The 13,424-nt window shown below is 25.8% G+C and overlaps 1 protein-coding gene across 2 annotated transcripts in view; it reads right to left on the minus strand.

The window, feature by feature from the left end:
• LOC105845605 (solute carrier family 41 member 1) overlaps positions 1–13,424 on the minus strand; it is a 60,276-nt gene that overhangs the window by 11,515 nt on the left and 35,337 nt on the right. For both annotated transcript variants that reach the window (XM_065818400.1, XM_065818399.1), the window contains exons 6-7: positions 5,339–5,486; positions 1,787–1,860 (exon numbers count right to left, since the gene is read on the minus strand). In XM_065818400.1, the coding sequence (XP_065674472.1) occupies positions 1,787–1,860; positions 5,339–5,486 (222 nt within the window). The remainder of the gene's footprint in view (positions 1–1,786; positions 1,861–5,338; positions 5,487–13,424) is intronic.

A 13,424-nucleotide genomic window follows, 5' to 3' on the forward strand; every position in this document is an offset into this window, starting at 1 on the left:
TTATATATTGATATGGAAATATAATTTCAGAAAAAAAGTTAATTAAAATAAAAATAATTTTTTTAAAATTAGCAATTTTCTATTCAAAGTATATTATTTCTTTATTCAAAAAAACTTTGTTCAGCAAAAAGTTTTATCTTTTGAAATATAAAATTGCACACAAAAAAAATGACAAATATTCTGAAAATATTAACTAAAAACTTCCTTTTTGTGGAAAAAAACTGATACGTTTAATGGTTATTAGAGAAAAGAGCCCCTTAAACTTAAGTATTTGAACTCACTATCATTTTCTTGGACAATTTATTTTTCTAATTAGTTGATGTTAAAGTGGTAAAGTTTTCCTTAACCCCTTAACTGTGTCTGACGGATATATCTGTCACTGCAAGGTATAGCTCTCTGTGTGCCTGACGGCCTGTTCCATTTAATGAAACTTTTTTTTTAATAAAACATTTACAATTTACGGCACACTATACAAAAAAAAAATAAACAACTTGAAATGATCCTAAAAAAATATATATTTCTGTAATAGAGAATATAATTTTTAAATCTACGCCACAGTTAAGGGGTTAAAAAAAGGAGCAAAAAATGACCCTTTTGCTCTCTGGGGAAACCGTCCTGAAATTCAAAAAAATTTTTTGTACTAACTTGGGATATAGGGAGATCATAAACTATAATCCTGCTCCTTTCAAAACTTTGATATGATATTTTTTTGGAAGAACCTCTCATACATATATATATATATATATATATATATATATATATATATATATATATATATATATATTTATTAGGTACCACCAATATTTGGTATTAAGTTGCTTCAAGTTGGAGTAGATAGTTTATAAGAAAGTAAAGGTTAACTCAAAAACAAAAAACTTTAAAGCTAACTAGTAGCTATCTTATTTAAAAAATAAGTTTAAAAAATCAACATAAATAAACTGCTTAAAAGACGACATTTTTTGAAAACAAAATGAAAACATTCAGGCAGAAGTTTACTATTTTTTCTGCATTAAATTAAAATTTTCAAGCTAAAAAGATATGGTTTTTTTTTTTTAACTTATAAACAAAAATATCTTGAACTTTTTTATTTTTTACTGTCTATCTTGACCCAAATAAGTTGCAACAATAAAAACCATGTTTTTTAATAAATGCTTTCTTTACATAAGTTCATCTAATTTTATGGCTTTTATGTAAAACTACCCATTTTTACAGAACCCAAACATGCTTAAAAAATCATAAAAACTAAAAAATTATCTTTCATTACATTTGAAAATACGCGAGAAAATGTTTTACAGCAACACTCATTTTAAAAATTAATTAATTACAAGTCACTCTAGTTTTCACAATTTTATGCAAAAATAAAATTATTCAAAATAAGAATTGGGAAGACTTGCAACTTTTCGATATTTGCCTAAAAATTGAATGGTCTAATAAAAGTACTCCCACTTAAATCAACTGATTTTTCTATAAACATTTGAAAATTACTGGTGCCTAATATATGTATATATATATATATATATATATATATATATATATATATATATATATATATATATATATATATATATATATATATATATATATATATATATATATATATATATATATATATATATATATATATATATATATATATATATATATATAAATGTATGTGTAAAAAAAGTAGCAAAAAATAAAAATAATGAAAAAACTAATTAGACATAAAAAGCCAAAAAATTTAACTCATTTATTTGAATTTTTTTTAAACAAACTGATTCATCAGAATTCATTAAAAATAACTTACCATTTATAACAGGACTAAATGCAGCTATTTCAGGACTATTAGGAACAACATTACTTAAAATAACGCCACCAGCACTAAATAAAAATAATAACAAACTTTCAAGAGAAAGCCTAATTCATACATTTATATCCATGTTTATATATTACTTCATAACTATATTATACTATCATAAAACTTTAAAATTATATTACATTATCATAAATCATGCATAGTAAGAGCATGCCAGTTTTTTTTTATCATTTGTGAAGAGGCCATCATATTTTATTTCCAATCAAGAAAATTGTTTCCAGAAATATCATATGATATGGAAGGTTGTTACCTGTTAGTACCTTTAGTGTGTAATTTCAAAACCAAATAAGAAGCTCTTTTGAAAACTTTGGACTGAATGAATGAGGAAACTGCATAACTTATTGCTTAGGGTATACTATCTATGAATGAGTCAAGTTTTCTCATAATTTAAAGGATGAATAAAGTACCTAATAATATTAAACAAAACAAAAAAACACCATCATTACCATCAAACTATTTCAATTCATCATTTACAAACATATTTGTGGTTATAGTAGTTAGGGTTAGGGTTCAGAGTTAGGGTAATAACGAGTCTTCTTCACTATTTTGATATACTATAAGGTCCAGCATGCTAGCCATCTCCACAAGTTTGCTTAATATGATGAACCTGAGAGAGTTTTTAAAATTACTAAATTTATAGATCATCCAGACTATGTTTTAAAAACCGGAAAATTGTTTGGGTAAGATATCCAGAATATATTTTCCTTATAATTTTGCTTTTAGCAGAGTTGTTTCTAATTTTTTTTCAAGCTTTCTATATGATCTGTGAAATTTTCTATAAACCTGTGTTGCTTTTATTATATCAATAATCTTCCTGACAATTTTAACTCTAAATTTTACAATGTTCATCTAAAGTTGTTTCTCCACACAGCAGCCTTCTTCATCAAGGTGTTTCGGAATTATAGAGTTGAGCAAGGGTTATAATCACAATTAAGTAGCTACTTGTCTGTAATGGCCCTCTCGGCCTTGGGGAGGTGAATTAACTTGAAAAAAAATAAAAAAGTGGCTTTACTTTCTAATGAAACAACTATATACTCTAGTTTTGACAAAATATCATTGCTTTTTGTTTGTTTAAAAAAGCCAATCTTAAATCTGATCTCTCCTCTGTGACAACTTGTTGTAGGTGGTCAATTTTAACCTTAAAAAAGTAAGCTGTTTACAACTAATATTAATTTGAATATTACTGATTTTCCTGATGAATGGCAACAATCTTACTGAGTACTCTCTTTTATGACTTCTCAGAATACATTTTTACCTTCAGAATACCTGATTACTGCATTTTAAGGTTACATCTCTTTCTACTTTTTCAAATGTTCCATTAAACTCAATCTTGCTGAACTTCACTTTTTTTTCAACTAAGCAATTTTAATGTATCTAAGCCTTTATGCTTCAAATAAATTTATAAATTTTTTCCTTTAAAATTAGTACTTTGAAACTCTTTTCCGAACTCATGCTTTCCTGAGTCATACAGTTTCTTAAGTCTTTATAACTAGTTTTATAGATGACTTTTCATGCAACATCACATCTTTTTGTAAACAACATGCGCGCATACTTGTAGGCAGAAAACATTAAAACTTAACAAGTATACATCCTTAAGTTCATAATATAAATACACTTTATAACTATTTTCTGCATTTCTATTATATCCTTAAATAAAACTTTGTTTTCTTTTTGAAAAATGATTGAAATAATTAGCTACATAAAAAATATCACCAATTACATAAATAGTTACATTTTTTATTTATATTGTATAAATAAAAGTTTTTTTAATTATTTTTATAAACATTGATTGCTATTAAAATTTTTTATATATTTTATGTTCAGATTCATCTCGTACAAACAACAAAAAATTCTTAAAAACTTTTTCAATTCATATTGCTTTTAAAAATCTTTTGAAAGTTAATAAATAGCAACATCAACATTGTAATTAAATATTTTCAAGTAGTAGTAATTTAGCATCCAAGGTGCAGAGGTTATAGACACTTAATATTGCTAATTGTAACAATAAGTAATAACAAATGAACAGAAAATGGTTGGAACGTTACCAGCAAATGATATAGACCTAGTTCTAAAAAAATTATAAAATTGTAAAAAAATTCGGTAATTTTAAAAACTTTACACTGTGTTGAAACAAAATGAGTTCAGTACAGTACAAAAAGGAAGTGAAAAGATTTTTAAACCAGACAATAGATTGCAAAAAATGCATTTTTAAAGTCTCATAATAACAACATTATTTAAAAATGAGAGCACTTTTGAAGCTTTTGTTCATTTTTTCGGGTAAAAATAAAAATGTGAAATTTTTTGTTGCACCGTATGTTAAAGTTTTTGGGAAAAGTCATGAAAAATGAACATGAAAATTTGCTGGTCACAATGATTAAAAAAATATTAAAATGATCAAAGGCATTCATCTTCATTTAATCCAGTCTCTATGTCTTCTTCTTTAAAAAGCTGATTTTCGAAAAGAAAGTTTATAAATTATAAATCCACATTAGTTTTCACATCTTTATGAGCAACTATTGACACAACAACTGGTTAAAGTAACTTTTTGTTAAAACCAATAAGTGAATAAATTTCCTAACAAAAAATTCAAATCCTAATGTTTTTTGCTAGAAAATTTGTTTTTTCTGCAAAAATGTGTGCATGTTTTTTGAAAACAAGAATGTAAACATTTGCAAGTCATCTATAGTATATACCACAGTTTTATAGTATACACCACTATGCTATTCTTTAATTCTCCTGTCTGTTTCCTGTTAAGTCCTGACAAATTATTGCTTGTAACCTTGTTGGAAGCTAACTTCATGATAACTCCTGACAAATAAGTGCTTGAACTGTTTTACAATACTAAAACTGCCACTAATAAAATATTATATTATATTTTATAAGTGTTTGTAGCCTGATAGGGAGTAAATTAATTTTAAAAAAAGCAAACTGATTTTTAGGTACACTATAATGATGAAGGTAATTGTTACACAGTTTTAGATGATAACTTTAATTAATAATGCAGGTGGAATATTTGTGTAACCAAATTTTTTCTTAAAAAATTTAAAATATTTAGTATATTAAACTCCTTGTTGATATCCTAATATATTTCAAAATTTACTATAAACAACTTTTTTAAAACTCTTCATGTAAAGATACGAATATTAAGAGATTGAATGATATAGAAACTTGAACTTTGTATGGAATCAAAAAATATTGTTTTAATTAAAAAAGTAATGTAAAATCAAAACTTCAAAAAAAAAGTTTTTTTTAAAATAAATGTAAAAGAAATACTAAAGAAAAAATAATTTCAGAAAAATGTTGAAAATATTAATTTCTTATCATTAATAAAATATCATAATTATTTATTAATAAAAATTATAACAAATGTAATATTTTATTATTAATAAACATTCAAACTTAAAAAAATGTTTTATATTGCTAAATACTTACTTTTTGATCTTTAATTTAATTTTCATAAAAATTTAGAGCAAGAACATTTACCTACTAATAATCATTGCAAGTATTACAGGCCACCATCCGGTATACAAAATATGATGTGTGTAACTGTTGTGATGAGAAATATAAAACCAAAGAGGCAAAATTAAAAGAAAAAGGCCACAAATAAGTGGAGAAACCCATTGATGAGAATCTATAAAAAAAGTTTATATGATTTAAAAATAAATATATAATTATGGAAACATAACTTTATTTTTTCTCCATTTTATAAATTTTACACAAATACACACACACACACACACACACACACACACACACACACACACAGATATATATATATATATATATATATATATATATATATATATATATATATATATATATATATATATATATATATATATATATATGTAAATTATGTTAGTGTATTTTACAAATAGAGTGCTCAATGTTCTTAAAGAACAGAGCAATAATAAATTAGTAAAAAACACTTATCTAACTTTTATCTTCGACTTGAAGTTTCACCATTGCTGGATCATCAGGAAGAGTTACTAAATCTCAAAAAAAAATCAATTTATAGAAAAAAATATTTTACAGGAAGTTATAAATTATTATAAAAAATTTTTAATTACTATATTTTTTTGTTAACGGGAAGTTACAGAAAGTAATTATGAAATAATTTTCTTTGGAATGGGGATAGTTTAATTTGGTCATTTGTTTTTATAATTTTTTAAGAGGTATTTATTTTCGTGCCTACATTTAGAAATTCATTCAGATTTTTTATTTAATAAATTTTCTTGATTTAAATGAGTAATTATTTCAAATTTTTCTTGCAAACATAGCATACATTTTTTGGAAATGTTATTATAGGCAGGGGCAGATTTTAGAATAGACCATTGTAAATTAAAATTTTTATTTTTTTCTTTTAAATCCCAAATATATTTTGACAGCATAGTCTCTTTTGAATATTTTTTGTGTTTAAACGATTGTTTGTGGTTGGCATAACGTTTTTTCCATTCCCCCTCGGTTAAGCCAATATATTGTTTATCAGGGTTGTTTTGTGAGGAAACAATGCACTTGTAAATTACATTTTTCGAAAGGCATTTTCCATTTAGAGGGCAATCTATTTTTTGTTTACATAAAAAATCTATTTGATACTTTTGATCTATTGATAACGGATTCCATTTTTTTAGGATTGGTCTTGTGTGTACCTTGTTGGGACCAATAATCTGTGGAGCTTTCTTTTGTAAACATTTTTTTCTTTATAATTTTCTCCACATTGGGTAAACTTAAGCCTTTGTAATGTTATTTCTATATTTTTTGCGCTACCAAATATCATTATTTTTATTTTTTCAGGATGAAGTGATAGTTCATTCGCTAAAAACCGATTACTAATTTTTATAATTCCCTGCAACATATTTTCTGTAACTATTTAATAGAGTCAGCCTTTGCAATCATTGCTGTATCATCAGCAAAAAAGATAGCGCCTAACTATGCTGCACCTGGTAGGTCATAAATATAAATTTTGAAAAGTAATGGATCCATACATGTTCCTTGACCAATACCCAACTTTACTGCTCTTTCTTTTGATGTAAAACCTCCAATAACTGACTGCCTTCTGTTTGTTAAATATGAATAGATGAATTTTAAAGTTTTTTCAATGGCACTAATATTTTTGAGATTTTTGTAAATAATGCTATGGGCACAGCTATCAAAAGCTTTTTTTACATCAAGTAAAATGACTGCAGCTTCCTTTTTTGTAAACAGATTTTGTTATAGCTAGTTTTAATTTTTGTGGGAAACATCAATTACTAATAGAATCATTGACCATTTTTGTTAAAAAATGAGTGCACCTGAATGTTAAGTTAACTTATTACTTACTAGATCAAAACCACAACTACTTTTTGGAGCAAGACAATTAACAATTTTTGTAATTGATTCATTAGATACTGACTTTAAATCCCAAGTAACATCGTGAAATAGAAGATATTTGGAATAATTTAGGAGGTTAAAGTTGTTTGCTCTAAGCTCAAGTGAAGCATCAGTAAAGTGATCTATAAACAAGTTTGGTATTTCTTGTTCCGATTCAACTAAACAGGAATTTTTTTCAATTTTTATCGAATAATCATCTTTAGTAGATATATGAAGGGTATTGTTTCGAACAATCCAAGTTTTCTTACTGTCCCCTTACAATGTATCAGCTGGATAGTTTTTTTATGTACTTTTTTTTTTTTAACTAAAAGAAGCTTTATGTCATCTCTTCCTCTACTACTTTTTTTTTTTTAACTAAAAGAAGCTTTATGTCATCTCTTCCTCTACTAACCTTTGAGCCCAAATTCGCTATAAGCTTTCTTAAATTGAGCAATTCCCTGGTCATCCATTGGTTTTATAACTTAATATTTGGTCATCCCTGGTCATCCATTGGTTTTTATAACTTAATATTTGGTCATCCCTGGTCATCCATTGGTTTTTATAACCTAATATTTGGTCATCCCTGGTCATCCATTGGTTTTTATAACTTAATATTTGGTCATCCCTGGTCATCCATTGGTTTTTATAACTTAATATTTGGTCATCCCTGGTCATCCATTGGTTTTTATAACTTAATATTTGGTCATCCCTGGTCATCCATTGGTTTTTATAACTTAATATTTGGTCATCCCTGGTCATCCATTAGTTTTTCGCTAAAAATTGCTACTTACTCACAAACTTTTTTTCTGCAATCTCTAATTCAATATGAATTTTGTTAATAAATTTTTTGTAACTTAGATCAAGGCTATCATTTGTGAAGTAATTTTGATTTTTTTTATGTTATAAGACTCTCTGTTTAGTTTCCTAAATTTCTGCTGTATTATTTTCATATCATTCATATATTGTGAAATATAAAAATCTTCAAAATATAAATCTTTAAAGTTTCCCCCTAACTAAAATTGGATTATAATATTTTCTACGATGTGAAAATAGCTTTAGAAAAAGTTTTAATTGGTTGATTTTAAGATTATGGCGCATATTTTTCAGATCTTTACTAATTATTATTTTAACTTTATTTTTAATTTATAATACTTAAATTAACTGGTGTTTAAAAAAATAAATAATTATTTAAACAATAAATTAAATTATGCAAGTTTTGATTATTATTTTTTTGCAGTCATAATTTTATTGCATTATTTTTTCATAAATTTTTCCAATATGATGAATTAACCTTTTCATTAAAACAGTGTTCATTAAAAGCCATGAACACTGTTTTAATATAACTCCAGAGCATTATGACTTATGAAACGCTCTGAGATGCTCCACTAATGCTCAACTACTCAATCATTAGTCACAAGAGACAACTCACAAGCCAGGAGTCGAAGGACAAAACCAGTCACTCATGTGATAAAAGGGGATTCACAATGTTTCAGTGTATTGAATAAAATCTAAAAACTTTTCTTTAAAAAATATAAATAATATATAAATAATTTTTGTCATTTGATGCTTTAGTTATTCAAAACTTCTTTTAAACTGTAACTTGAAACATAAATTTTAAATTTAAATTAAAGTTTAAATTAAACTTCTCATTTTAAATTTAAATTAAAACTTTTGATTTAAAGGATCAGTTATGTAAAAATTTCACTTATTTAATAATTTCAGTTAATTAAAATGTCTTTAAAGTTATTTAAAAGATATTAGAGAAGCATGGAAATCGTTTAAAAATATTAAAATATATTTTAAAAAATATGCATAATTTATATTAAAATTATCTAATAGAGGTTATTTTCCGTTTCACATTTATAATATAAACATAAAAAAAGGAAAGTAATATATTTACTATGATATATTTTTATTAACATCTTTTCAAGTTTTTCAAAAAAACTTTATCCAAAAAAAAACTTCTGCAATTATGATATCAAACTCATTTATTCAAAGTTTAATCAAAATTAAATATTCTTTCTTTACAAGAAATACAATTTACAAGCAATTCTACTTTTCTACACAAAGAGCAAGTGACACAATAAGTAACCAAAGATTTTTTAAACGCTATCTTTTAACGCAGCAATAGTTGCATTAAAAGTGTTTTAACTATAATTTGACTCTTAACTGCTGAAGATAAAAAAAAGGAATGTAATCTTTTTTATTATTTTGTGTTTATCAAATATGAAAGTATATTTTATGCCTGCTAAGGTTTACACTCGGACCTAGAAGTAAGTTGACAATACATGAAAAATATATTTTACTATGGGCTACTCTGTAGCGTGCTTTTATAAAATAAACATGCTGAGTCATTATGAATAACACAATTCATCAAAATTCAAAATATTTTAGTTAGTTATACTGTAACATCGAAAGTGGAAGGTAATAATAAGATAATTTATCATCATTTTTTGTTTATTAGGGTTTTTACAAATTGGTCAGAATGTAAGTTGACAAAAATAATTTCCATTTAAATTTTAGAATTACACATTCAAATGTCTATAAAAAATCTATGTATTTAAAAACCTGTGTATTTAAAAAATTCATTGCAGGTATTTTTTTAAAATTAGAACGCATGCTATAACTAGATATTTATTCTTCAGTGCCAAAAGTTAGAGAACACCTCACCTGCGACAAATAATTTATGAGCAAAAATAAGCTGGTGATTTTTTGCAAAATATTGCCAACATATTCTATATTTCAAAAGAAGGTGTAAGTAAAATTTGCAAAAATATTTGTAGGACTGGAACCATTCCTTTTTTTTACTACAAGTGGCCGAAAACCTGAGCCAAAACCAAAGTCAAGATCAATTCATTGAGAAAAAGGCAAAGAAAAGACTGCTTATTTCAGCACGAAAGCTGAAAGATGTTTTAAATTTACAATTTGTTATACCTAAATCAAATCCAAAATTAAGTAAAGCTAAATTGGGTGGCCATCTGTGTAGAAAAAAACCATTTGTTTCAGAGATTAATACCGCTAAGTATCTGAGGCTCACCAGAGAACATGCAGATAAGCCTCGATAATTTTGGGAATGTATCTATTGGTTGGAAAAAGTAAATTTAAACTAAAAATCTCAAAATGTTGCCAAATGTTGTGGGGATAATGAGAAGGTCACAAGAAGTACATAGAAGTAATGTGATAATCTTTTTTTTTGTGATGGTATAGATAAATTACAACTAATTGATAGTAAGTTACTACTCAAGGCTATGTTGATGTTATAAAAATAATTTTTTAGATTCAGTCGATCAATTAGGGATCATGGGTAGCTACATCTTTTAATATGATGATGACCCCAAACATACTGTCAAAACCAAAAATTTTGGTAGAAAATCATATTAATTTTCTACCACCGCTACCTCAGAGCCCTGACTATAACCCAATGAAACAACTTTGGGACAAAGAGCACTGCAACCCTAAAACTCAATTCAAATGAGCTCTGCAGAGGAAATGCTAAATAGAGCACTGCAGAGAAAATACCTCAAGAAATCCTTAAAAAATTAATTGACAGTATGCATAACCAATTGCTAAAGGTCATTAAATCACGAGGCTTTCAAACAGGTTAATATCTTTTTTTAGTAATAATAAAACAATTAATTTTCTATAATTTTTCTTTGTTGTCAACATATTTTTCATTTGTGTTTTTGATTTGTAATTCATTTGTAATTCACCTCCCCAAGGCCAAGAAGGCCACTACAGATGAGGAGGCTACTTGTGGTTATAACCCTCTCCCAACTCTATAACTCCGAAACACGAACCTTAACGAACAAGGCCGCTGCGCAGAGAAACAGGTTGTTAGATTGGCTTGCTCGAAACCAAGACATCTATTTGTAATAGTTTTTTGGTATTATATGGACAATAAAGTTAATAGGGATAAACATAGGACTAACAAACAACTCTTTTTTAGTTTTGAAGCCAGCTTGATAAACAATTGCTGAAAAAATTTAGAAAAACTAAAGATAAAATAAAAAAGAAAAAAAATAAGTATATATATATATATATATATATAAATGTATATACAGGCTTCGGCAGGAGTAAATGAATACACAAGCTATAAATAGCCTGTCTAAACCTGTCTTCCCGGGCTATGTGGGCCACCCGTCTAAAAAAAAGTCTTACATGGGCTTTTTTGAAAAATTGAACTATTTCGATGAATTTTTTTTTATTCTGAAATTTTTTTTACTGATTCTTCATGACAGGTATAGTAACAATTTTAATTGTAATAATAAATGTTTTTTTAGTGATAAAAAGACAAAAAAACAACTTTTTTAAATAATTTTTTTAAATAATTTTTTTTAATTTAATTTTTATATAATAATCTAGCAATTAATTAAATAATAAATAAAAAACAATATTCAAACAAAATTCAATGTTAAAATATAATCAATCGTTCTAATAAGACAACAATATACAAAAAACTGTTATACAGCATATAGTTGTTTTATAAAAAAAGGAAGGTTCTTAATAACTAATAATAAGGTAATTTAATTATCATATCATTATAAAAGTTCATTCATTTCTCTTCTTCTTTGTGATTGAAAATGTCATCATATAAAAAAATTTCTACAATTGCTTTATTAACAAGTAGGAGAGTGACAAATTATTTAAAAAGACTTTGGTAATTAAACTTCGAATGGCGGGATACTTGTTAAGTTGAGATAACAGTTTTTCGTAGTTACACGGCAGTTTTTATCTTTCGCTCAGAGTCATTAGTGTGCACTCTACTTAGTGAGTTTTTGTTTTTATGTTTTTGTTTTGGTTTTGTTTCTTGATTTATATTCAGACTTTATTCTTTTATTCTCCAGTTTTATCCGTTGTATAATCGGATTTTAGTTGAGAGTTTTTTAATCGGAGTTTGTTTATTCCAGATATAGTCAAACCAATAATTTACAAGCAACGCAAAAAATGGCAGAAAAACAACCTTCACAACCATCATGTTTCTTTTACAATTATTTTTCAACTGTTTAGACTAAAATTTAATTATTACTATCGTTTCCGTTCAATTTACTATCATACTCTTTTATGAACTCGTAATTGGTTTTATATTCTTTTCGGAAATTAGGAAAAAATATATGTTATATTGATGTGATATGTAAGCTAAAATTTGAGGTAACCTAATTTTTAATTTCAAAGAGACTTAGTACAAATAGATTTTTTAAGATTTTGGCATATATACTTCTTGAATATATTCTTCTTAAATAATACAGGTGTGTATAAAAAAAAAAGCGCTACATGAATTAAAACAAAAACAAATCTTGTTTACAATTTTTTATGAATAGAACCAATAAAAGGGTATTAAATGCAGTATTATTTTATATATTAGATTTATTTAAAGGCTCATTCCACTGATGAGTTTGACCCAGATAAGCATATGATTAAACTTGCTATTTTGCATAAATTTGGGTACTCAGTCTGCCAGCTGTATTGTGGGCTGGTTCACCAAAGTAATTTACCTTTACAAAATTTTTGAATTTTTTGAATTCTTTTAAACAATTTGTAATTAAAAATCCTGCTTTATTAAAAGCGTACTTAAAATGGGCATAAAGTAAGCTTGCGAAGCAATTCTTTTTTATACTGAATACAGACCTTACACCATAGCTTTACAACAAATATTGTTCCATTTTCCACAATTGTTTCCTTTCCACAAATTTCATCTTTACCCCAACTCATATGATTTTAGTGCAACTCTGTTACCAGAAGATGCCATTTTCTTTAATGAAACTTTATTTTTTAAACTTGAAAACTTGAATAACTTGAATAACTTGAAAACTTGAATAACTTGAAAACTTGAATAACTTGATAACCTGAATAACTTGATAACTTTATATCAGACACTCAATTTATACTATAAAAATCAATTAGCAGTCTGTTGATTGTAAATGAGATATTCGATTTTTAATAACAAGTTATATATTAGCTTTATTAAATGCATTATTAGCATATTAAATATTAACATATTAAATAAAAATAAAAATATTATAGCATAAAAATATTAGCATATTAAATAAACTGCCGCCTTTTTCAAAAAAACCAGGAAGTTAATGTGGAAGTATACAGGGAAATATGCACTACTTTAAACAACAACTTTAAAGTATGACAAACTAGTTTATCAATCAATTAAGCAAAATGTGTGATAATAAAAAAAAGAAATTGTCTTTATTATTTAACAGTTCTTATTGTA

Source organism: Hydra vulgaris, chromosome 14 (genome assembly GCF_038396675.1).
Source record: "Hydra vulgaris chromosome 14, alternate assembly HydraT2T_AEP".
Taxonomy (NCBI): Eukaryota; Metazoa; Cnidaria; class Hydrozoa; order Anthoathecata; family Hydridae; genus Hydra; species Hydra vulgaris.